A 26,352-nucleotide genomic window follows, 5' to 3' on the forward strand; every position below is an offset into this window, starting at 1 on the left:
AATAGATACTTACTTTTATTCTTAAACCAAGACATTAAACAGTAACCATATATAGACCCACAGGTAAACATCTGAGATGTGAGAGTAATTACTAGCATAGTATAGTCAGCATCTTTATTACCATCAGTGAACTAGTATCAAATGATATGTAATACTTAAAAAATGAAATATATACTTACCCCTGCATAGAACATTTTATTTCGAAAACGACTGTTGAATTTTTCTGGATTTGCTTCTGTGAAAGGGAAAAAAGTAATAGTATAGTTACAGAGACCTCATTAAAGGTGGTGAGTTAGATTAGCACCTCTGCTTCCTTTTCCTCCCTCCCCATCCCACAGACCCACCAGCTTCATTATCACTGTCCCCTCAGTTACAGGCAGTTGGCATAGTTGTCCAGTGCTACGAATGTGTAGCCCCAAACTGGCAGCACCAGCATGAAATGAGAGCTTGCTACAATGCAGATTATTAGGCTCTACCTCAAACCTACTGAATTAGAATTTCTGGAGGCTTGGGTCTAGGAATCTGTTTAACAAGCTCTCCAGGTAATTCACATTCACATTAAAAGTTGAGACACTCAGGACCCTATTCAAAATAGACAGCTGGCAGGCATACAAGGCAGGGGTGAGAGAGGGGAAGGGGTAATTATTTCCTTTGTCCTCCACAGGACGTGGCTTCCATGAACTATGAACGCAGCTTCCAAATGTAATTAAATAAGGGGAATTTGGATAAAAATGAATGAGGAATTTGCTTTCACATTTTTGCAAAAACTCCTAACTGCCATCTGTACTCTTGTTTATGACAGGTCTGGAAAAATCATTTGACTTAGTGAAGGTATGTAAGATACGTAAAATATCTATCTTTATAGATACACAGAGAAGACCTGCAGAACGGACTCAGGGCATATGACAGCAAAGACTCGGACAAACGGTTTAATTTTGAGTTTGCTCCTGGGTGTTATACAAGTTGAGGACCAGAAAAAGATTAAACAAGAATATGCATCAGAGAAAGTTCACATGGATTCAAGGGATTATAAAATCCCCAAACGAAGTATTATTTCCTTACATTCTTTCTAATAAAATTCCAAGACATTCCAAAGGGACACACGGTAAACGTTCGCCTTCTGCTATTTTTGTCCCATATGTTCACTAATCCCATCTCAGGACTAGGTCTTTTCTCACTAGACAGCTGACTGGCTGGCTGAAAGTCTCCAAATCCCCACCCTGCTTTTAAATGGGAGTCCTAACAATTGTTGTCTAGATGAAGGAAAGTAGCAAGAGTTCACACAGACTGGACAGATTTAACGCTACAAAATCTCAGGAAACAATCCTGGACAAATGATTATTAGATTATCCTCATGATTATTAGAACATGCTAGCATATGACATGGAAACTAACTACAGGTTTTAAAAAAGGTAGTATTTTTGTAAATTGACTCTTGAGAACTTTTATTCATTATGGTTTCTGTATTGCAGACCTCTCCTTAGAGATGCACTCTGTCCTACCAGCTAAGTATTCTAACCCTAGAAACAAAATAAAAGGTAAAAGGTTATTTTCATAGAATATAGTAAACAAAAAGAAGATAAAAATGGTCCTAAATGCTCTGCCTCCCTGATTCTCACTATCTATTGGCCCCAGAGTTGACCATTTTTACACTCCAGGCTTTCTTCAGGATAAATTTAGCAGCTGAATGACAATGTTGTTTTGGTCTTTTTGGACCCAGATCTGGGTAGATACTATTTCCAGGTACATTAACTCTTTCTTGCTTTATTGGAGGCAGAGGCAAAATGAGAATAACTGTTACTATAAAATTTATTGTATGAACATAGTCCCTAATTTAAAACAAACAAAATCAGATCTAGCTATTGAGCAATTTATAAGGAGAAGTGGAAAATGGGACCTACAGTTCTGGCACAGAACTTTTTCAGAGCATCAATGTTCACAGCTCTTAAGTGAATCACATACCAACTATTAATATTTACTTTTTTAAAAAAATAATATATGGTTTGGAGAATATTCACATCTCTATGGAGTTTTCCTATAAGCCTTGAAGAACTGAAAAAGCTTTTCTTCCTTTAAAGAAATACATTTTTTTCTCAAAAGATAAAAATTATTCTGTAAGACCAAAGAAGGACAAATAAAATTAAGAAATAAACTGCGTTTCTGGTGTTTTCATTCACACACTTGAAAACAGATGTAATTTAACTAGGTAAAATTCAATGAAATAAGTAAACCTAAAACTAGAGCTCTAACAAGACGTCTGAGAGGGGTCAAAAAGATAGAAAATAAAGAGGTAGGGGAGTCATACACCTGCTTTGGCTTCGAGGGTAGAAAAGATGTGATGTAAATTGTTACCTCTCTGCTACTCTAATAACATAATAGTATATTATACTATTGACTCCCAGATTGAGCCTGCCTTGGCAATTGGACCCTTTTTCCATTTTTATAGCCACCCTATCCCAAGCACAAATCAGGTTCAGAAACAAAGGTTGGCTGTAGCTAAAAGAGATGTCTGCTAGTGTGTTGGAGCTTTGCCACTCTCTGCAGAAGCCAGGCCATAAGCAACCAAGGGATAGCCTTCAAAAACAGTACTCAGTCGTTCCTCACTGGCCATTCAAAGGATGGGGTCAAATGACAGAATATATCTATGTGTCTGTATAAGACTTAACATGACTCTGAGAAAGACCAAGGAATTTAGACCCCAATTATATCAAGAAAATGGGCATAAAGAACTGGGAAAGGTCCAGTAAAAAAGCTGAAGGGCTCTTGTTCCTTAAGGAAGTTGTGTTCGTTCATTGGTATGAGATAAATCCTGAAGACCATCCTCAAGAAATGCCAATAATACTTAAAGTATCCCAAGACCCCAGGAGTGGAGTACGCATGGCTTCTTGCTGCAGTTCCTAGACGGCCCGTCCTCCTCTTTCACAGGAACAGGGTGTGAGATAGTGAGACCCAAACACTCACTGCCCGTGGCTATGCCATTAACCTATTTACAATCTGATTGGACACCACCGTTAACTGTATTAGTTTTCTATTCCTGCAAACTTGGGCAGCTTAAAACATCCATTGATTGCTTTATAGTTCTCTAGGCCAAGTGTGGACTGGGCTCTCCTAAGTCATCTGCTTTGGGCCTGAAGAGGCCAACATCAAGGGGTCAGGAAAGGATTCACTTCCAAGCTCATTCAGGTTGTTGGCAAAACCTTTTTCCTTGCAGTCACAGGAATGAAGTTCTTTCTTCTTGCTGGCTGTTGGCTAGGGTTCATTCTCAACTTCCAGAGGTTGCATTCCTCGGCTTGTGGTCCCCTCCAATGTCCAAGTCAGATAATGGTGCATCAAGTCCTTCTCACACTTTGCCTGACTTCTGCCAGAGCTCTCTGTTCAACCTTCTACTTTTGCTTTTAAGGGCTCATGTTACTACATTAGGCCCACTCAGATAATCCAGAATTATCTTCCTATCATAAGGTCGGCTACTTACTAACATCAGCAAAGTCATTTTGCTATGTAAAATGACATAACCAACAACTATGACACCAAATGGCAAAGTTCATGGAGACCAAAATCCTACCTACTATCGTCTACCTTCTGGCCCCCAGGATTCACGTCTTTCACATACGAAAAACACATTCCTTCCTTCCCCTTCCCAGGTCCCCAAAGGTCTTTTCCCCATTATAGTACTAACTCAAAAGCCAAAAATCTCTTCTAAATCTCATTAGCTCAGACTTCCCAGACCTCATCATCTAAATCATCCAAATGATTTGGCTCTGGATGTAATCCTTTTATAACGGTGATGAGGCTCTGGGTATAATCCATTCCATTATTTTAATATGTTCATCCCATCCTTATAGGCAACACAGTAACATATGTGCCATTAGAATGGGATCCTAAATCCTTCTTTTGTCTATAATTGGTCTTGCCTGTTAGGGAGATATTAGTAAATATAAGCTCAACACTATGTTTATAAAAACCAATAAGCAATTTGGACCCCATATAACTCACACATCTTCCATATTCTCTGCTTTGGATACTTAGACAATCTTAAGACTTCAGTTATGTATACATAAATGACTCCAAAATCTATGCCTACAGTAACATTGCCAGCTTCAGTTCAAATGGTTTCCATTATAAACATCTTTTCTTCCAACATCATCGCCCATTAAGGACAAGCATTTTTACCAACATTATCTTCATTTTTCTAACACCATTGCAAAAATCTTTCATTATGTATTAATGGGTCATCTAACCCATCTTTATCACAAATTCATTTGTCCCTCTGTACTTTTCTTTCCTGTCTGAAATGCCCTCACCCACTTTACTTTGTTTATATCATACTCCTTCTTTATCTCCCAGCCATGTTACCTACTACCCTTTCTGGAAATCTTCCCCTGATACCTTCCTCCCACCAAGAGTCCCCACCAAACTCCTGTATAATTCACTGCCTATACAACCAATCTTACCCTTACTGTATAGTCCCTCCTACTTTTATTCACCTCTTTATAGATGGAGTCTATCCTCCAATTAAACATTCCATTCCTGTAACAAATATTTATTGAGACACCATTGGACTTGGCGCAAGGACGATAAAAATAAATAGGATGTAGTCTTTTGCCCTCATGGAGTTTAAAGTGGGGGAGACAGTTCTGATAATGAAAAATAAAATGTCATTTTGTATCTGCCATACAAAGATGTCTATATAATATGAAATGGGGGTCCCACATAAAGGGAATGATCAGAAAAGTTCCAGAGGCAAGTACACTTGAGTCTTAAATGATGAGTAGATGCCACGCTGAGGTTCAAGACAGAAACAAAGGTTACAGACAGACAACCTTGGACGGTGAGAGTTTCTCAAGGTAAACTGTACTTGAGTCTTACTACCTGGACAACAGCCGCACAATGGGTCCTTTACAGTAAAGGGGATGATAAAATTCAGCAATCCATTGAAAATAACACCTTTTTAAAGAAATCTGTCAGTTCTCCGTATCAATCATGAAACATTCATAATCCTTGGAAACATGCTGATCTGCACTGTCTCCGTATATTCAGTGAAAACAGTAAATCTTACATCAAATTTAAATGCTGACTCCTCTAGAGTTATAATTGTATTTCCTTGACCTTGTAGCATAAGGTTCAAATCCTCTGAATAATAAGTAATTTCAATGAAGCAGTAAAACTTAAGCATCCAATCTCAGACTAAGAAGTTTCGATGTGTTTAATATCCTTCATGGCCGAAAAAAAAAAGGCAATCTAATTCACATAGCTGGCAGAGTGAGACCTAGCTTTGCTACCTGATAACCATAATCATTGTTAACATGGCTATATATTAATAGATTGGAATATTTTCAATGTACTTCCTCAAGCACTGTCATAATGCAATAATGATTAAAGTACTGGGCAAGACTCCAACTGACAATTAAATGACCAGTCCTATTAAATCTCTAAATTCTGTTCCAAACGATTGCATGTTCCGATATGAAAGCAGCGACAGTTCAGCCATGCGTGGCTCAGCCACTTTGAGAAAAATTTTAAAAGCATCTGTTTTCCAATCAAATGAAGTATACCTTCTTTCTATTCAAATTATTCAAATGCTTGCATTCTTTATATTCAGAATCAAATTGTTAAGACTATCTTCACTCCTTACTTGATTTTCTGATAATTCTAAAAGTATTTACACAGTAAAGCCACTAATATACTGTCTCAAAATAAATGTCATTTTCATTGTCCCCTCTAAAAGAAATAAAATATCACTAGTAATGCAAAAGTCTGCATTTGTTCCATGTCAATTTGATGGGTTATTTCACAGCTGCCAAATTTCGCCAAAAAGTATTTCTGCAATTAATTTTTTCAAGATTCTGCCTTAGTGAGATTTATTACCCATTCCATGTAAATGGATTAGCATAATTCTCAATTTAAAGTACTGTATCTTTTTCAATAATACCTAATAGGTTATTCTATGCAAGCTCATTTTTTTATAATGGCTCTCATGATGAGGCTTTGAGTCACTCTCCAAGTATGTAATGGCAACTGATACAAGTTTTGTCATGAAGTTTCAATCCCTGAGTGGCTGTATTTGAGAACAGGTTGAAGTCTCCACTATGGTACGTGTCGCTTGAGAAAAGTCACTCACTGTCTACTGACAAGAATAAATAAGTCCACCTCTTGCTATCTTTCTTTTCTTTCTGCAGATGAACCTGAGCGCTTGACTATCCAGGTAAAAATATGAGAAAAATCCAAATAAACGGAAAATAGTTTTTTTTTTTTTTAAATAGCTTGAATAATTATACCTTTCATCATAAATAATAATTTTTTTTCACTTAATGCAAAAAGAACAGACTAACAGATACTGAGAAATTCACAACTCTAGTCCAGGCATATCAACCAAATCTGGTCCCAATATTTTGTGGATATTCATTGTGTACCATCTCTATACCCTCTCCATGAACATGGTACTCATTACTCTCCATCCACATCAATCCTCCCTTGTCAGCTCTTCAGTGGCTGTTTTTCCTCAAGGGTCCCAGGCTTACCTGCAGGGGAAATGTTTGCAATTCCTTCTCCCATTGCAGGAAAGCCCTTACACTAAGTCTCAGCAATAAAGTATTCAAAGATGAATGCCTGGCATCTTTTCACTAATTATTTTACAGTCACACAGATGCAAAACTATGGATACAGAGATATACCACAATAATATGCATATTCCTCTCTAAAATGAAATCGTCTCATAGTTTGAAAGGAAAGGAAAAAGCTCTTTCCCACCAGAATTCTCTTCTAAACCTGGTCTTTTCACCTGGATGTCCCTCTCTGCTGCCCTCTCACTGTGAGGCATGGAAGTTTAACCACAGTACAAGGAAATGCATCCTTAGGACAAATTTCAGATGAATTAAATGAAACACTGGGCTCCCATGAATGAGCTCATTGTTGGCCCCTTACTCATGCAGGCCTCCTTTCAGGCCAAGATGTCTAATTTTGGAGATTCATGCATTAGTGATAATTGTACTACTTTACAAATATTGTTAAGTAACCCAAAGATTTTTTATTAGGAAGCCAGATCCAAAGTCTTCTAGAGAATATGAAGGGAAAATTGGGGTAAGAAATGAAGAAAAAAATACCCATTTACTTCCTCAAATTAACTCTCCTTAAACACAGGAAGGACAACAGATTTTAAGTATAGGACCCTCTGAATATCACACCTCCAAGAACTGTCCAGGGCGGGGGTGGTGGTGGTGGGGAACGTGGTGGTGCTTCTGATTTGGGTATTTGATATTTATGGTTCTGCTATCAACCAACCTTTCTACGTGATTTTCTGGCTAATCAGGGAAAACCATGACTCTCTCTTCAATCAGTATTGCTTTTATTTGGCACAGCATTTGACCCTCAAATCCTCATAAAGCCAAGAATGCCAAGTCTACCAAAACTGCTGAATTCCGTAAGAGAATTACAGTTTTACACTTCACTTTCATTTTGTCTTGTAACATCCTTCATCTTATGGCTCCACTCTTAACTCTTAAAATCATAGTTTTCTCTTGCATTATTACTGGAGTCTGAACAGTTGGTTGTACTCCGTATTTCAAATTCTGTGAGTTAAAACCACATAGGCTCCTGCAGAATCTGGGGCAGGGGGAACTGTAAAACAGTCACTGCTTTATGACTTTTATCTCACAAATTACTTGCTAACCTATAGCCAAGCATTCTTTTGGTTACATATTATCATATCCACAAGGGTCAAGTTACAGGCATAGACACAGATGTCTAGTACAGTTATATTAATAAGAGAGTTGAGAGAGAGAGATGAGGAGAGACCAAGAGAGCAGGGGGCCGAGGCTTCAAAGCATAAGCCAAAACCCTACACTTTCTCAGCTCTGAATGGCATAAGAAAATTTTGATGAAATATTTAACCCACATGTCATTATTTCATCTTATTTCTCTTTCAAAAATTGTTTTGCTCCCCCAATCTTGACTCCATCTCTTCTAGGACTTGGAATGACCACCAGGCTCATTCATACCGTCTTGTGCAGTGGAGAGTCCCAGCACCTTCAAGCCTAGTCCAGTCACACCATGCATGCCCTTTTCTTCCCACCTAAACCACCCACAGTCCCTCCATTGTTCTAAGGTGCCTGTTGTCTCTCTCACGCACATACGGAAGACTTTTATGTTTTGCTACCAGATTTCAATGGCTCTGGTTATAAAGTTATGAACTTTAAAAATTGGTGGTTTGAGAAGCTGTGAGTATCCTACTGCCTTAAACGAAAGACTCTCTCTTTATCACTTCTTAGGAGTTCACTGGCCTCCAAGTTTCTAGTCAGATCTAAAGATTAGCAGTCCCAACATCTGGCACAACATCTGGTCCTGTCCTCAATCATCTTTGAGACCCTAAACAGCTAGGTCTCAGGGTACTGCCTGTAATAAGTTCCCATCTTGGCCAGCTCCCAGTGTCACCATGAAGGTTAAAATAAAACAACACTGAAGCACACTGTCAACACGTGAGTGATGTGCAAACAAAGGGAACATGCAAACACCTGCTGGAAACTTCCTCCCTGGGAGATGGAAATGGGACGTTGTCCTCACCTCTGGATTCATGGAACTCCAATGTGACGTGGGCATCAAATCCAAGGCTGAAGTAATTATTGAAAACATTCAGAGGAAGCTGCAATGATGAAGAAAGGTAGAGCTAAAGTTGTGCATAACCAGGCAAGAAGAGAACAATAAAACTTAAAGCCAGACACCTGTCTCAGGGGCAAGTCCTGGGAGAAAGATCAGACATGACTCAAGGTAGGGCTGTCTATGTAGAAGGAACAAGGGATTTTTGAATTAATTTTTCAGTGAAAGCTCAACTCAAATGATACTCCCAAGAATTTTAAATAGTTTAGGAAACAAAGGATAGAAAAACAAATACAAATTATTAAATGAGAGCCATTCTTGCAGATGCTGTAATAAGAGAACTGACTTAAGCTGAGGGATGCACTTTTGTAACAGTTACACAGAGTGATTCACTAAGCGAAACGAGAAAGTAAATTCAATTCGAAGCATCGTGTCTAAACTTCTTAATCAGTGGATGCACTTTTCCTCAAGAATTTACGTTCAGTATATTAATACTACAACTTAAAATGAATAAGTTAACTTGTTTACCCTTCACTTATTTTCAAAAACTATAAATCTTTACCAAAGTCACATAAGCAATAAGTCAGTTATTCTCAACCCAGAAGAAAAAGAAAAATAAACATATGTGTGTCTGTGTATTTTTCAGTATGAAGATTCCTATTTAGTCTATCAAATCTTATGTCTTTAATATGACTGTGAAATTCGCAGACACAGACACACGCAAACTTAAGCTTTCCTCCCCAGGGTCCTCTAGGTCTTGGGCTGTTGCTGCTACAAGCTGAGCAAAGGAAAGAATAGAGTTTGTAGCCTAAAGTCCTGCATTAAAACCACAAAATTAACAGGATTTTCAGGCTTGGGTGCAACGTTAGAACAATTAGAAAAACACATGGAAAATGCTAGAAGGCAAATGGCAGTTCTTTCACTTTTCCTTCTGCAACTCAGAATGGAAGATAAACACTCAAGTAAATAGAGAGGTAAACTGATCTCAGCCTGGATAATGTTTCCAGATAATTATCAGGTTTTCCCTCCAGACAGAAATGCACCTCTCTTCTATCAGAAATAAGTGTTTAGCCTCCAGGTTTCAAAAGTAAGTTCACTGAGGGCTTCACATGCACCTTAATCAGTAAGATTTTTCTGCTGGACTAGAGTGAGGCTCTTGCCCCGTTGAGAGAAAAATGAAATGAGAGGATGAGTTGGAGGGAGAGCGGGAGAGATATTAACACAGAGAGCAAGAAATCGGATTGCCTGGGTGTCTAGTGGGAATAAAGGATGAACCCTTCCGTGGAAGGCTGAGTCAGAGCATGTAATGATTCAGAGGCCACATCTGCCCTTAGAAGTGGTGACAACCAACCGGAGAACAGGCAGCTAGGCGCATAGAGCGATGCCAAAACCACGTCTCACTCTCCTGGCTGCAAATCTGAGAATGTCCAGTTCCCGCACTTAAACAAAACACCAGCCCTTAGTAATGACAGCAAGGGCAGGGTGATCCTGCCAAAAGCACAGATACGTTCATTTCTACCATTTATGTTCTTTTGGCTGCAGTCCTAACCCATGTCCCAGCAGCCACTGAGAGCTGAGGGGAACATCTGGTCACCATCCTCTAAATAACGTCACAATCTAGTCTGTTATTAAGTTCTTATTCACATTTTCCAGGAAAAATTGCCCCTATTTCCTACATGTCTCTTCAAAAACCCATTTTCAAAGCCCTTTAATTATCTGGATTAATGTTCCCTGGCTCCACCAAGAAGTCTTTTCCATTCCTTAAGCTGTTGGGAAGAGAATTAAACATAGATTTCTGTCGGGGGCCTAAGCATTCCAAGTTTCGTGGGGACGGGACCTTAAAATTTCCATATGGTACAGTTCTTTGTACGGTTAGTTATTTTCTATTCCATTTCTGTCAGTCAAAAACATCAGAAAGACATCTTATATCCCAAGATGATGCCTGTTTGAACAACATTGTGATGTTATGAACTCAAGATCAATTGAGCAATCATGGTATCTACTAGAAAACTTACAATTTCTCGATTAAAGTTTAGGTTAAAAAAAAAAAACCTGGTGATAAGACAAAACATGTCTGAACCAATTTTAGCCAAATAAGAAACTTGAACATTTTTCAGAATTGGTCAGGATCATGGTGCTAATAAATTAATGCGCATTCATTTGATATAAAATGATACTGGGTTTTAAAGCTGAAACAACTAGGAAATCTTGGCCTCCATCAACGGCATAATCCAACGTAGCAGGGATGCTGTTTAAAGCACAGATGGTTGGACCTTGACCCTGCATCTACTTAATCAGAATCCCTGGGGATGGAGCCTTGTGATCTGTGTTTTCGGAAGGCACCCCCGGAGATTCTTATGCAACGTAAGTTTGAAAACACTGCCATAGAAGTGGAACGCAATATGAAGCAAGCAGCTGCTCAGCAACCTATCACAGTTATCTGAAACTGAGGCCAGAACTTAAAGCCAAATGCTCCTAGGAAGCTCCACATGAGCATCAGTACAACTCTGTCCCTTGGTCTGTCTAGGTTTAAATAAAAGTTTAATCACTAGAGGGAAAACACGAAGTCACATAATTATTCAGGCATTTTCACATCCCAGCCGAGGGATGAAACTGGCTTAGTTCATGCTTCTTAAACATCAGAGATATTTGATATCAGACCATTAATCTCAGGAGGTTATCTTTCTATTGAAAGACCACATGCCTGATTCTTCAGACCATAGGGTTTTTTTTAATCTTACCGTAGGGTAAGAGTTTGCAATGAATTTGAAAGATTAGAATATCGATATATATCTTTCTGGTGTGGAAGCTGAGGACCCAGAACAGCTCTCTGGGCTGTGGAAGCAGATAGGAAATTTTAGTCTTTAGAAGTCTAAGGGCAGGATCTTTGGGTCGTGTCATTCTCATAGTCCTAATAGCCATAAACTCAAACACGACCCTGTTACCTCACAGGAAGGAATCAGCATGTGACCCTCCAGCCAGGAATGTACTTCCTGCTCAGGCAGATACCCCAGGGTTCCTTTCTGCTGAAGAAAGAGCTCTCTAACCTTACATACGCCATCTTCAAGTTCTTCTGGGGGTAAGTCTGGGTTTCTTTCCACGTGGAGGTTCCAGCGATCTAGCTGTACAATTGTCCCGTCTTCTACTTGGCAAAGGATCTTAGAAACAGGTTCATCAGTGTAGCCCTAAGGGATCAAAGAAAAAACACACATTGCCGTCGGGAGTAGCAAACAGTATGGCCAAGGGGACTTCATGCAAGGCAGAGCCCTTCTGCTACGGCTCTCTGTTTATTTTGCAATTAGCAAGGCTGGGAGAGTAACCTGTCTTCCTCTAGGTACTTAGATTTTTAAGACAAGAGTCACAGGTAATGTGCACAGAAATACTAACCCTAGCTGGTCTGAGCTGAAGAATTACTTTTGCCAGGACCGAGAACTAGTTGTCACCAGTAGGCATTTGAGAGCCACGCTGGATGGCTATTTTTATCAGAGTAAAAACAGGTCTCCCCAGGCTCCCCCACTAGAGAAATTTGAGGGATACAAAGAACAAGTGTGGGTGGAAAAGGGGGAAAAGAATCAAGGTGGCATCTGATAGACAATTTCTTCCTTTGACATTCCATTTCACTCACCTCTCCCTAACTTTATAGTGAAACACCATTCCTTCTGTGACCTCAGGCAAGTCTGACTGAGGAACAGCCCTGGTAGGGAGCTACTTATTCCTTGAGCACACGTTACAGACAGTGTGATTACTAAGGATAAGCAAGTCGCTGATGTGGATAAGAGGAATTCATACGACAATACATTAGCTGCTTTATATAAACATATTTATTATTTACGCAACATACACTTTACAAAAAAAAAAGACCTGTGGGAGGCTAATTCACCCAAAATAAACAACTGCTAATATCTGACCATAAGTGTCACCTATGGGAGGTTAATTCATCCAAAAGCCAAGTTAATATCTGCTAATATCTGAAGATAATTTTCATGGAGCCCAGCCCAGGTAATGGCCTCTTATGAGCAGATAAAAAGCTGGCATGACAGCAAATGTTAGCATATTGTGTCTTCTTACTTTGTTAGTACTGTAAAAATAGCAGTAATAATACTGTAGAAATAATGATGGTGATGATGAAACAGCTGGCAGTGCAGGTAAACTCCCTTCAGTACGTTTGCCTGAAGTTGGCTCCATGGTGAAAAGGACAGTTGGCTACCTGCACGGCCACAACCATGACAACACTGTCCAGGAAAACCAAATGCTCAAACAAAGCCATAACTCTTCCGAAGTAAGGACTCTAAGTCTGCACCAGCTTCGAGAGTCTGGCCAGGGCTGAGGCTCAGGAGCAATTCAAGTCTCTGTGACTGTTTAACATGAGGACTTGAGGCCAACCCACCCTCTGAGTTTTAGTGGATACCTCAAAAAGCCCCAGGCCTGTGTACTAACCCCCATTTCCTCCCCTAAATCTTTCCCTTTTCTCTAGCTGACTATAAGTTCAAACTGAAGAAGTTACCAGATCAAACCATGGTTCACAGGGACCTTGACTCTCAACTTTAACTTATTCCTTGGACAACAGTGGCATATTCCTCTTCCATTAAATCACCTGAGGATTTGGGGACCCTGTTTCTTGATGACATGCCCCTGAGAGCAGCTCTTACCCCTCCCCAGTTGAGAGTTCGAGCCAGGTCGTTGCCAGTCCCCAGAGGAAGGACCCCGACGGGAGGCTGAGGGCTCAGCTGCAGCTCGTCCAGAATGGAAAGGATCCAGCCCACCTACAGGCATTGTGGGGGCCAGAAGAGATATAAGAAAGACAGATAAGTTACAAAGAAGACAACCTGAGAAGAGGAGGCTTTAAAGGGAGCAAAGTAGAATAGTTTTAGTTTTCTTTAAAACATGCATGTTTTAATCCAGTGACCAGGGAACACAAAGGCCCCCTTAACTCAAGCAGTTTCAAAATGGCAGCTCTCTTCTAGGGAAAAGAACCATTTTGCACATGCTCTATCATATAAGCAAAACCAGACCCATTCAGCTGTTATGTCTAACCAGAGAGCTGCTTTGAAAGTCAGGAGGGTTTAAAATTTAGGGAAGTACATACAAAGGTTACAGCAGAAAACATAAGATTCAAGCTTAGCCTGCATTTCAATTCTGGCTCATATTGGCTTTGTGACCTTGGTTAAATTATTTAACCTCACTGAGACTCATTTATCTGATTTTCAAAATGGAGATAATAATACCTAGCTCACAAGATTGTTTATAGATTAAACAAAAATGTGTATAAAGCCCTCAGTGTGGTGCGTGGCCCATGTAAGTACTCATTACATGGTTACTCGCCCCGGTATCATCTTAGAAATTAGTAGTGTTTTCCTAAATAGCCCGATATTCCCCTTAATGAAACATTATGAAAACATAATTATGGATAGATCTAGTACTTATTATAAGTTCAGGCAGAAAATAGATACTTATATCCTAGAATCATATTCCTGTTTAATCTTTTTTTTTTTAAGATAAATAATAGTTTGGGTTTCGTCTTATAACTATTTAGAAAAATTACCCCAAACTTGGAAATAGCAAAAAGAAAGCTTGCATATATCCCCACAATATCATTGTAGAGCAGTGTCACAGGCCTATCTAAGAACTTTATAAATGTAGGTTAACTGGAGGATTTCTGTCCTGTAGAGGCAGAAATACCGAGAAAACCGCATTACTTTAAAGGTTATGGTTCTATTCACCCTTAAAGGCAAAAACCAATTTTATTTCAAATTTAGAAAAGTTATTATAAACTACATAATCGTCTTCCTCTTTTTCTCCAGTAAATAAGCTGTATTATCTTGCTGGTTCCTTTATTAAAAAGCTAAATAATTTTTGGACATGTACGCATTCTAAATTTGTATGAGAATTTTTAATTAAAAAAAATTGTACTTTAATAGTACATTCATTAAACACTACTATAGATAAAACACAGAACTAAGCAATTGAAATAAAAAGAGAAGTGAGCTAGACTAAGATTGGTAAGGCAGAAGGCCTGCTCTCCAGGAATTTACCGTTAACAATCAGAGCAGCATACTGGTTACTTTCTATGTGCTAGTCCCTGAGCAAAGTCTTCTAATGAATTATCTTATTAAACTTCAAAACAACTCCACGACAGACACGATTTTCATCTCCATTTTGTGGATAAGGAAACCAAGACTTGAAAGGTTCGGGAACCTCCTTAATGTCACATCATTGGTTTCGTGGAGCTGGCATTCAATTCAAAGTTAGGTTTGTCACACACCAAAGGCCACTCTCAGCCGCTCTGGCGGAGGGAGCCTTTCAATAAAGAACTAAACCCAGTTCCAGACGTGGCCTCGTTAGAGCAGGCAGATAGCTAGATATGAGCAGAGAAAGGGGGACACAGGCCAAATGGCAGGAATTGGGCAGAAAGGAGAGGCACAAGCCAAATGCAGGAAAACGTACGTCCTGTTAGCACCAGGGGTCCCTGGGCAAAGAAAGAAAAGCAGGAATCTTTGGGCTGATAAGGGGCCACACCTTTTGGCCTGGAGACCAACAAAGAAAGGTCAGAAAAGACAGGAATTTCCAGTGTCCGAATGTAACCTTTTGCTCATTATGCCCTCATTTCAATAAAATTAGCCTTGCAGGTCAGAAGTACCCATCATGCACCGACACCAGGACACTTCTGATCCAGACTAAATAAGGACAAAAATCCCTCCTCCTTTGGGAAGATGGAGTTGGGATGATAGTCAGGAAATATGACCCCAAGCCCTTCCCTTCTCAATGAATATTCCGCCCATTCATTTTTACACCGTATGTAACTAACCTGCCAAAGAAACTCAGGGCAGCCGCTCACCTGAGCCTGCCCGCTCTCCCCTCGAGAGTGTACTATCCATCCTTTAATAAATCCTCACTTTACTTTTTTTAACCTCTACGTCTTGTCTCTGAATTCTTTCTGGGACGGGACAAGAACCTGGAACACCGGTTGGATCCACCGGCAACAGCCTGACCATCCCGGAGACAATGGCATGTACCTTTGGAAGCTTTGGGGTGCTGGAGAAACCCTGGAAACTGCTTAATCAAATCCAGTTGACTTGCAGATTTATTAACCGTGGGGCAGAGAGGTCATGTTATGTGCTCAAGACTAAACCATCAGCAGTGGTAGCAGTGAGGTCACGCTGGATGTCTTGACTCCCATCTAAAACCCTTTCCCCTCCACGAAGACTGCTTCCCAGGATGTAAAACTTGCCCATTCATCAAGAAATCTCAAATTGTGTTTACTTTCTAGAAAGGGATGCCACCATGTTCACTCAATATGGTCAACTAAGATTCCCGACCTATACAAGTGTCCGGAAGTCCCTCCATCCCCCAGCCTGGGCGATTCACTTCACACGAGTCCTTAGATTCCGACCCAGCACCATTAGTGCTTCTCTTATTCACAATCCCCCCTAACCCTGCTATTGAAGTAAAAGAAAAAAGAGCTGTTCAGATGACTAGACTACTGTTCCTGTGCTGCTAGAAGCATAGACCAAACACAGTAAAAGATGACACCCCTAATTAAACTGCAAGAAAGGGGTTTACAGAGCATTAAGAAGGACGTGAAGACTCAGAAATCCCAACAATCTGGGCTCACTGACTGCACATGTAAACAGCCCTGAGCAGAACCAGGGACTCTCAGAAATGCAGTGAAACTTACTGGAAATCTAACTCAACATCCCATACAGAGCAGGGGAAAGAAGGCAGTTTCTTTAACAAACTTATCTGAGAGTCAAACATGCAGCCTCCCCTTTAGGATTTGTACTCACAAGTCAGCCCATTTTCTTTTAGGTAGATTTAAATTGGAATTATTTTCCTTATGTTTATTTGAAATAGGTCTATCTTTTCTTGGTAAAGGTAATACTATGAGTTCACAGTTTCAACATCCCATTTCACTCTAGACACAACAATAGGGTAAAAAGAAATCTTCATGGGCCAGAAACAAACCAAGCACAAAACAGCAGAGAAGGCAAGGAGTTTGGCTTCTATCTGATGATGGGGAATAAAAGTTCACCCCCTGCTGGCAGGAGGCTGTGTATGAACAGGGCGGGGCTCCCTCCGGGCCAGCAGGAAAGAGGCCAGGAGGAGAGGGTGGAGAACCACTGCCTGAAGCCACAACCCGTAGAAAGCTGAGATGCCTCAGGGCTGTAGGGACAAAGCCCCTCTCTAGCAGCGGGGCCAGATTTCGAGCACTCCACACACCTGAAACACCCCGACCCTGTGGCCTCAGGATGGGAGGCCTTGGCCACCTACAGAGAACCTGACTCTGGTTTCAGGATCCTGGGAACCACTCAACTACTAGAAAGGGATAGTGAAAGGATGCAGAGGAAGAGGAGGGAAAAATCACACACAGCCAAACCACCTCCTCTGATGCTGAGCTTAAAGAGAGTTCTAAATCCCAGGAATAACGCTCTTATGAAGGTCAGAGATTAACTCATAGCCCATGAAACACAAATAGTGCTCAAATGACTTTGCAATAAATGTTCCATAACTTCCACGAATTGATAAGGTGTCCTCTAATCGTCCTTTGATCAGTATAACTGTCCTCATTCAAACCTTAAGTTCTGTTCCTATTCTTTTTCTTCTTGTTTCCTGCCAAGGCAGGCTGCCAAGAATCCACCTGAAACTGGGCTGCGTTTCCCCATAATGGCAGGAGCCCTCAAGACCCTTTGATTCCTCACCATCTTCTTCCCCTCTTGCACTCGGCCTTAAGCATAAAAGGAAAACATACAGCTGATATGAATGTAAAGGAACTTCCTCTTTCTTGTCAAATGATTTGCTCTAAAAACATGCATAGAGATTCTAGCTCCTTTTTCCAACAGCCAATTAATCAACTATTTAATTTTCCCCTTGAATATAAGCAGATTATCTCAGTATGTCATTACAGTGTAACACCTGTAGTCATCAAAAGCCTCCTGCCTTTCACAGCACAGATTTTTGTGTGTGTCTTAAAATTCCCTCACGAACAATCACAATGTTAGTAGGCTCACAGTACTTTGACTGAAGTGGGTCTGCGTCTTTGCACAACTCCTGAATAGTTTTTCTCATCCGAGAGCTACGTGATCACTACCCAACCACCAGCTTCTTGGGGAGGCAACACAGCACAGGGGTGCAGGGAAGACACACAGCCAGAGGGAGCCCAGCTGGGTCTGAAGCTCTGCTCCATCACATACTGGCCAGGTGAGTTGAGGCAAGTCACTTAACCTAAGTTCCCCATTATGTGAAAAAGGATAACTCTTAGGAGTATTTTATCCATTAAATAACATGTAGAAACTGTTTAGCATGTGCCTGACAATGAGGAAACACTGGATTAACAGTAACTGCTATGATGGAGCTGTATTTTCCTTCTTTCTTTACTTCACCCATAAAGGTCCAATTCCCTAGAAGCAAAATGCCTTCCTTCTTCCTGTCTCTCCACTTAAAGTTGAGCCTCAAGTTCACAAATCGATCCCACCTTTGATTGCCCTCGAGACATGAAGTCTTTCTTTCATTGACGATCAAAAACAGTAATAGCCAAGCGGCACCGCAGCAGGAAAGTGCCAGGGGGAGAGAGAGAGAGAAACTAATAGCAGGAGATATAAAAGACCGTGAGCAATAATCCGTGTTTCTGCCCCTAGGAGAGCGAAGCTTTGTAAAAGCCCTTACGGCCCAAAGCTGTTACTGGGGGCTCTCCCTTCCTGGGAACCAGAACCTGCCCCTGCTGAAGTCCAGACTGCAGGTTCGCTGGCAGAGGCTGTGTTTGCTGGGGCTTTCGCATTACCCCAAGCCATCTCCCCCAGCTCATCCAGCACCCCTTCAGTTAAAATTAATTAAATGCAACACACAGCACTTGGCATATTTTCCACCACAACGGAGGAAAATGATCTGGATTGGGCAAGGTCACTTTCCTATCTTTGTGTTAGGAAAAGCAGGGCTGCCCGTCTAGAACACCAGGGTCCCGGGCTTTGACCCTGGGCAAAGCCGCCCAGCTGAGCGGCTGCAGCCGTTGGCCAATGCTGCCACCACCTGGCCGCGTTCAGCTGTCACCACCACCCAGTGTTCCCCAAGTGCACGTGGGGCAATGTTTGCATTCAGCAGTCTGCAAAGATTAGAGCTGGCTGAGAGGCGGAGAGGACCCTGCGCTGACATTTTCTTTGAACACAGCCGATGCACGTCGCATCTTCTCACATTATCTGCAGGCAGAAAAGGGACGGGTACTCATGTGGAGAAATCAAAGGAAAACGAGGGCACCGTTTCTGAATTCGCAAAGATAACTGATACGCAGCATTTGACAACTGGCTGTCCCTTCCTAACATGTCCACTACGACTCTTCCTTTGGATATTTTTATATTTGCATTTAGTAGTTTACGAAGTCACTTTGTGTTAAAAGAAATGTTGAAAATCAGCCCTAAAGAAATGGAGATAAAAGTCAAGGTCTGAGCTTTTTGGAAACAATGTAGATCTATCTAGACTGCCTGTCCCCTCATTCGCAGGGAGGGCTGCTGAGGGTGCACGGGGCTTCTTGAGAGGGGCTGCGACATGGAGACCTGAGGGAGAAGGGGTGTGCAGAACTACCTGCTTGTCTCTGTCAGTTAAAGGGAAATAGTTCTTTCTTCCCTGCTATGGCTGTGCTAAGGCAGGGCACAGGGTGCTTAGTTTTCTCAGCCTAGAGATCGAAGATGGGGCCAGCCCTTAGGGTACCTGCAACGATGTGACAACCTTGGAACCATGCAAACCAGTTACGAAGAGACTACACCTGGACGGTCCCCTGTAGTCACCACTGGCACCACATGGTGACGGAGTGATCAAAGGTGGCTGATCCAAATCTGAGTGGGGTACGTTTAAAATACATGCTGGATTCTGAAGACAGTACAAATTAAGTATAAAATATCCCCTTAATGACTTATATATTGATTGCATGTTGAAATAATAGCTTGGATATACAGGTTAAATAAAATATATTATAAAATTAATTTCACCTGCTTCTTACTTTTTTAAAGTATCTTTTAGAAATTTAAAAAACATGGCAAGTTCCCTTGAACAGCAATGGTCTACACTAATATAATGCCACAGCTGCGAAGACCCTTAGGGATCCAAATGTACCCCCTTTCAGATTTAGAACATCTCAAAAGATGTTAAGGAACTTGCCAAAAGCCACAGCAATAATGGCAGAACCACCTCTTCCACCTCCAAGCGCATATTGGGAGATGGACCACTCTGCCCCCTTGCATTTTTTCTTTTAATGGAGGTACTGAGGATTGAACCCAGGACCCCATGCACGCTAAGCACGCGCTCTACCCCTGAGCTGTACCTCCCCACCCTCTTTGCACATTTAATAGCATAAAAATAAAGAAAGTAATATTGAAGCCTAAGAATGTTTTTCCAAATTACTGCAAGATGTCTCTATATTAAATAATACTTTGTACACAAACTAATGTGATTAAGGGTTAAAACATCCTCATCCTAACCAGTCAAGAAGATTCCATTTCTGATTCCTCCTGGAATCCTGTCACCGTACCGCCAGAATTCTGACAGCCTCTGCAGTGATGGGTGCCCTCACTAAATAAAGGCTGAACATCTTAAGTCAAATATATACCCGGCACTCAGAAATTATCCTTCACCTGCCTAGAGACAACAGTTTTTCTTCATGAATCCCACCAGAGTGCCACCTCTTTATACAAACTCTGCCCCCACTCAAAATGAAAAGTTTCATATGTTAAACTGATAAAAATATCAATCACATATCTCGATACATATTTCATAAATCCCATATAGCTTTCAAAAAACACCTTATTTTAATAAGGTAAAAGAAAATAAAGCCTGCTTTTACATAGGGTATAAGACATACCAATTTTTGATTCTGGGCAATTGGACTATAGAGGTTACCACTGACAAAAATAATTAGTTCAAAAATATGCACCAACTCTAGGGGAAATGGACTACTTTTCATGGCTGTTGTAAGGGACCCAAGCATTAACGTCTAGTGCAGTTTTGAGTTACGTAGAAGAATGTGAAACCCAAAGTCAGGAACATAGATACTGTACCAATGAGGAAAAAATACCTAGAACATAAATGAAAAGTTATATTTAGCCTTGTGGAATACCCACTAATTACGGTACATTTAAAGAAGAGATGCTGGAAAAGATGGGGTAAGGGAAGTAGGAGAACCAGGCAGTCTACCTGTCAAGAAGGTGACATTAAAGGCATCAGAGAGTATTTACAGAGATTCAATGCTGTAATTTGATCTGGTCATTAGAACTCATTAGAGTGGTACCAAGTCCCGCCCACTCTGGGTTTCGTCCCTGATGCTCTATTGAAACTGTTTTCTTGAAAACCACCAGTTACTTCCTAGTCTCCAAATCAGTAGTCCTTCAGTCTCTTCTTAAGGATATAATCACTACCCCTGTCTTGAAACTCCTTTTTGTTTTTTTCTTGATATAATAGTCTACCGGTGGTCCTTCTGCTTTTATCTTTTCATTTTCCTTTTGAGAACTCTTGGCTCTGACTCCATAATGATAGACACTTCACACGTGTCTGGTCTCGGCTCTCTTCTCTCTTTGTCCTTCATGCTTTGAATCCCATGTTTCCAAACACTTTTCCTAATTGCAGAGAATGCCTCAGTACCACGTAACCCAGAACACTGCTTCCTACATGTACCTGCTGAGTGGAGGAAAGGAAGACAGCAGTGGGGGCAGAGAGAGGTGAGGGGAGGTGCATGGGTAACGGGGAAGTCTGGAAGGTGGACACCTAATCCACGGTGAAGCCCAAGGTATGGAGATAGAACAGGCCACCAGTGTGGATCTGAGGTAACGGTGACTTAAGAGGAAGAACTATGATTTCAGGACCCCAGCCACATCCCCATGGTCAAACATTTTTAGAAAAGATTGGGTTAAACCAAGTCAAATAGGTTTGGCTTCTCTGCTGTAAGACTTTACACGAATCTTAAAAGCTAATAACGTATACTAGAATCTCGAAGAATAGTCAACACTGTTTTCCCAACTGAAAAATGTTTTCATCTCCACAGAAAATCTTAATGGACCAGTGGAATCATTGTTTTTTGTTTTTTCCTGGTTGTGTTTATTACTATATAATGTGTATCCAGTGCTACATAAGGGCTCGTGTGGTATGAAGGATAAAATTAGAAGATTTCATTGCTACCTTTGAGAATAAAACATCCTAATTAGGAAGATTAGAGAAAAGACAAAGATAGCTCATAATAAAATCCTAAGAGATCATACTCCAAATACAGAAGTAAAAAGATACTGGACAGCAAAATCTAAATGTCACGATTCTCAATGATTTGTGTTTGCTAACTGTATCAGCCAAGTAGAGGGTAAACTGAGAAACAGATGAGACAAACGGGGGGAAATACACCTGTGATAGTCAACTTCAGGCTAGTTCTATCTTTTCTTCAAAAATGACTATAAAGGGAAGCAATCAGCGATCTTTAAGGCAAACCAATGCTGGTCAGGATTCCAAGGTCTATTTCCACTATTAAAAAAGCAAAAAGCAGTGATTCAATTGTGTACACACACTTCTCCTCCATAGCTGGGACCAATTATTAAGAACAAACGGACAGAGGAGGGTATAGCTCAAATGGTAGAGCGCATGCTTAGCATGCATGAAGTCCTGGGTTCAATCTCCAGTACCTCCTCTAAGAATGAATAAATAAGTAAACCTAATTACATGCCCACCCAAAAAATAAACAAAGAACCAAACCCCTCCCCCAAAACAAACAAACAAAATAGAACAAATGGATAATTTGTAACAAAATCATGCAAATATTATGCTATAAAATCTAGTGGACAGGCTTCTGGGCTGAAATTTATATATAAATCATGGTGTATTCATATAATATATAAAGTGTTATATTACAGTTATAATAAATGAACTTGAAGTACATGTACCAACATAGATAAACATCAAAAATATGATCAGGTGATTAAAAAGCAAGTTGCAAAATGAAGAAAAAAAGGAAATAGGTCAGTTTCTATTTTTAAAAGAATTTAGTCATCTGTAGTCTTCATTCTAATGATCTGACCGCATCCTACTTTGTGGAACAGGAAAGGTTACAGCATAGTGGAGGGAGTGAAACAATTTAGAAAGATGAAGTATGAATCCCTAAGGGCAGTAACAAAGCCCCTCCTAACCCTAGGGGCTTTGATTCACGTAAGAGACATATGTCGTAGGGGAAAGACTATGAGGTGGGAATGAAGAAAGAACTGTCATGAAGAAAACAAAAGAGATGGAAGAAGCAAGGGCAAGAACTGGATTCTATTTCAAGGACCTACCGTTCCATCCCCACCACAGGCCAGAATTCGCAGGTTTGGTACTTTCCTATACAACTCAAGCCTGTAGAGGAAACAGAAGAAAAAGTAAACAAAAGAGCGTGTCCCTGGCCATAGCGGAGAGCCTTATTCCAGCACACAGCGAAAAAGGAGCGGGGGGTGGAGGGTGTCCACTGGAGAAAATGGATAATCACAAGGATGATTATACCATCGAAACTAGTTAGCAAGTAATCACAAGAGGACTGACTCCAACAACTGGATTAGAGGTTGGCAGCAAACATCATTTTTAAATGGGCAACACTGGAATGGGATTTTAGGATGTCCTAGCGTTTTATTTCCTGTAATTCCTATTAATGTGTCAACTCACATCATCTTCCTCATTAGTGTTGACTTCCTTCCTTCCTTTTCTTTCCAATCATTCTCCTCCTTCTTTTCTCAGAGAAAACCATCATTAATCAAAGGTCCTTATATTTAATTAACTTTTCCTGGACCTATTTATTTTTCAAACCTATGCTTCCCACTCTTAATCCTAGAAAACCTTTTTCAGAGAGATGGGGAAGGACACCCCACTAGCATAATTACTACAGCACCCACAGTTTCATCTCCCTCTCTGCTCACTCACTAACGCTCGACCCCCAACTGATGGTCCTCAGCCCGAAGAGGGATTTACTGGCTTTTCTTTATATTTAATTTGCCTGCTTCAAATTAGATCTTCCGTGTTGTCTCTTAAGAAAATGCAGTGATACTGCTCCTGCCAAAATGTTTGCTTAAGCAAACCCTAATGGCTCCATTCCAGAAAACATCTATTTAAATCAAGTTATACTTTTTTCCAAAAATAGTTCCTGTCCTGTCATTTTCTTTATGGTGATCTATGAAGTATCTACCTAAAGCCTAACTAAAATGATAAAGTCTTAAAAGTAAACATTTAAAGGGCAAAAGCCAGGGTAGCAGATTTGCCTTAATACATCCAAACACAAAAAATACATAGAAGTCTTACAGCAAACTCTAGGGGCAAAGTAGTTCATAGAGTAAGAGAATGACAACAGAAGTTAATTTTCACATTTAATGTTCTCTTGCATGCTTAAAATATATAATTTATCCACTTCATACAGGAAGATAATTTTTCTAGAAATCATCTGAACTGGTGTTTCCTTGCCTCTGATATTGTTTCGTATTTAAAAACAATATCCCTGAGGTTCTAAAATTTACCAGATGATATCTGAACTATTTTACTAGACGGGTTTTAAAAGGGGAGCCAGACAACAGCAAAAATATGCCTGCTCTTTCACGCCCCCTCCACCATAGCGGACACAGGACACACGTCACCTACGTCTAGACTGCATTTTCATCCCTTCCAACAAAACCAGAATGAAATTTCTGAGAGGCTCCGACGAGGGATTGAACAGGAATTTAAATGCCTCTCCCACTCTGGCGTGGAATCCATAGGTACCATCAATCAATTAGTCACTCAATGGACACACATATAACCTCTAATTTAAATACATGAACATATGCATAAACAGATATGGCCATTCTCCACAAAGATACACTCACCTTCCCCTTCATGTACATCTCCAAAGTTGTACATACATAAGTAGAAAAAGGATGGATCCTTTCCCAGTTCAGACTCACGCATAATCTACGAGTGCTGAAGTGGCAAACACACTAGGGGTCTTTGCTGAGTTAATCACTGAGCAGGTATGTGATGAAGGAAACCAACCCAATGAACAGGGAAACATCAGATGACGTTTTAAAGGGAGGATAGAAGAGGTGAGACAGTAGATGAGAGATGGTCAGAAATATTTCACGAGGTAATCCAATAATAAAGCTCAACTCCAAAGCAGAACGTCCTTCTCACCTGCCTCAAACAGTACAGACCATGGAGGGTACCTCTTGACTTACGCGTCTTTTGGTCCTTCCTGAGAAAGATCGAACACTTGCCGTGGATTCAGGTACCACATGAACATCTGCAAGACTTTGGTTCCCTGTAAGGGAAAAAAAAAAATGACAATAGTAGAAAGAAATTTCCAAATATTAGCTGCTCATTTAAAGAGCAAAAATAAATCCTGTTTTAAAAAATAATATCTTAACAGTGCAGAGTAGGAGTTTAAATCATGGGCTTCGGCCATTGAGATACATGGGTCGAATGCCTAGAGTAGGCTTGTCTAACCTGTGCAGCTGTTGGGAAAGTTCTTTGATTCCATCAAGTTCAGCTCTCTTCTCTAATGCAGAGATAAGGATGCCTAGTTCACAGACTTGTTGCAAGGATTAAATGCGATGATGTTTGAGGAGCACAGGACAGTGGCTGGCATGCCTAAGTGCTTACTGGTCAGTACCTATTAGCTTTCACCATCATTATTTAATGCATGAAAATTCACATAGGGAAGTTATTAACCAACCTCTGTAATTTAACATTAATTTTTATTTTATTGTGCAGATTACTATTGTCTTTGCATAGTATGAAATACGGAGTGTTAGCTAAGTGTGGTTTTACTGAAATGTGGTTTTTAACCACGGCAGAAATAACCACACAGAGGCTCCCCATTACTTTTCATATATAATTTCTCTAGTTAGTGCTGTCAAATCTTACTGTGTCGTTTTTCTCAATTTCCACGTCTATGTCTGTTTGTGTTGTTCTCTCTCCCATAACCACTTTTGGAGTGTTTTAAGTAATTGTGACATTTATGGAGATATCATCATGGCAAATACAAGGCAGTTCATAAAATGAACTAAGCGAAAAAGAAATGAAGGAAGAATTTTTTAGTAGTATTAAAAAAGAGCTTTAAAATCAAGTAGGGTCCCTCATTTTAGAGCATTATCAACCACAGTAAATAGTATTTGATCAGTTGGGCAGCATCTGTCACTTACAATCATACTCTCTTTATTAGATACCATGATTGCCCTTTCTTAAAAATACTCCTAAGTTTGTACACCTGTGGGCTGTGTTGGAGAGGCATCCTAGTATGGGAGAAATAGCACAATATTTGAGCCAGAGCTAACTTGGGTGTTCTAACTGGGTGACTGTGAGCACTTACCATCCTCCAGAAATTCAGCACGTAAAACAGGGCAACGTCTACTTTCCAGGGTGATTATGAGAATTAAGTGAATCAGTAAGTTACGTATCCAGCACAGTACGTGGCACAAAATAGTCCTTTGTAAATGTTAGTCCCTTTCTTTTTTTTTTGCTGCTTTGATAATCTATTCATTAAATTACACTTGAGGGTATGAGGGCTAAAGCATAGTTTATAATTATCACATTGTTATGCCAGTTGTTACAGGGGCCAGTGTAGGTCTTTTGTTCTGCATTTCATCCAAACCTATACTTTAAAAGTTCTGCTTTATCATGTGCTTGTTGTAAATTTAGGAATAACATTCTATCCTTAATTATTATAACGAATCCTTCAGTTCCACCAAATGATATATTTTGCTTCCTATAAAATTCAGACATAGATTTAGACACATAATAATAATTAAATACTGG

At 40.3% G+C, this 26,352-nt stretch overlaps 1 protein-coding gene across 3 annotated transcripts in view; it reads right to left on the reverse strand.

The window, feature by feature from the left end:
* The window catches only part of DGKI (diacylglycerol kinase iota), a 397,841-nt gene that overhangs the window by 148,359 nt on the left and 223,130 nt on the right, over positions 1-26,352 (reverse strand). For all 3 annotated transcript variants that reach the window (XM_032483433.1, XM_032483435.1, XM_032483434.1), the window contains 6 exons: positions 24,774-24,856; positions 22,875-22,935; positions 13,239-13,352; positions 11,637-11,774; positions 8,557-8,635; positions 180-235 (listed from right to left, as the gene is read on the reverse strand). In XM_032483433.1, coding sequence (XP_032339324.1) covers positions 180-235; positions 8,557-8,635; positions 11,637-11,774; positions 13,239-13,352; positions 22,875-22,935; positions 24,774-24,856 — 531 coding nt within the window. The remainder of the gene's footprint in view (positions 1-179; positions 236-8,556; positions 8,636-11,636; positions 11,775-13,238; positions 13,353-22,874; positions 22,936-24,773; positions 24,857-26,352) is intronic.

This window comes from Camelus ferus, chromosome 7 (genome assembly GCF_009834535.1).
Source record: "Camelus ferus isolate YT-003-E chromosome 7, BCGSAC_Cfer_1.0, whole genome shotgun sequence".
Lineage (NCBI taxonomy): Eukaryota > Metazoa > Chordata > Mammalia > Artiodactyla > Camelidae > Camelus > Camelus ferus.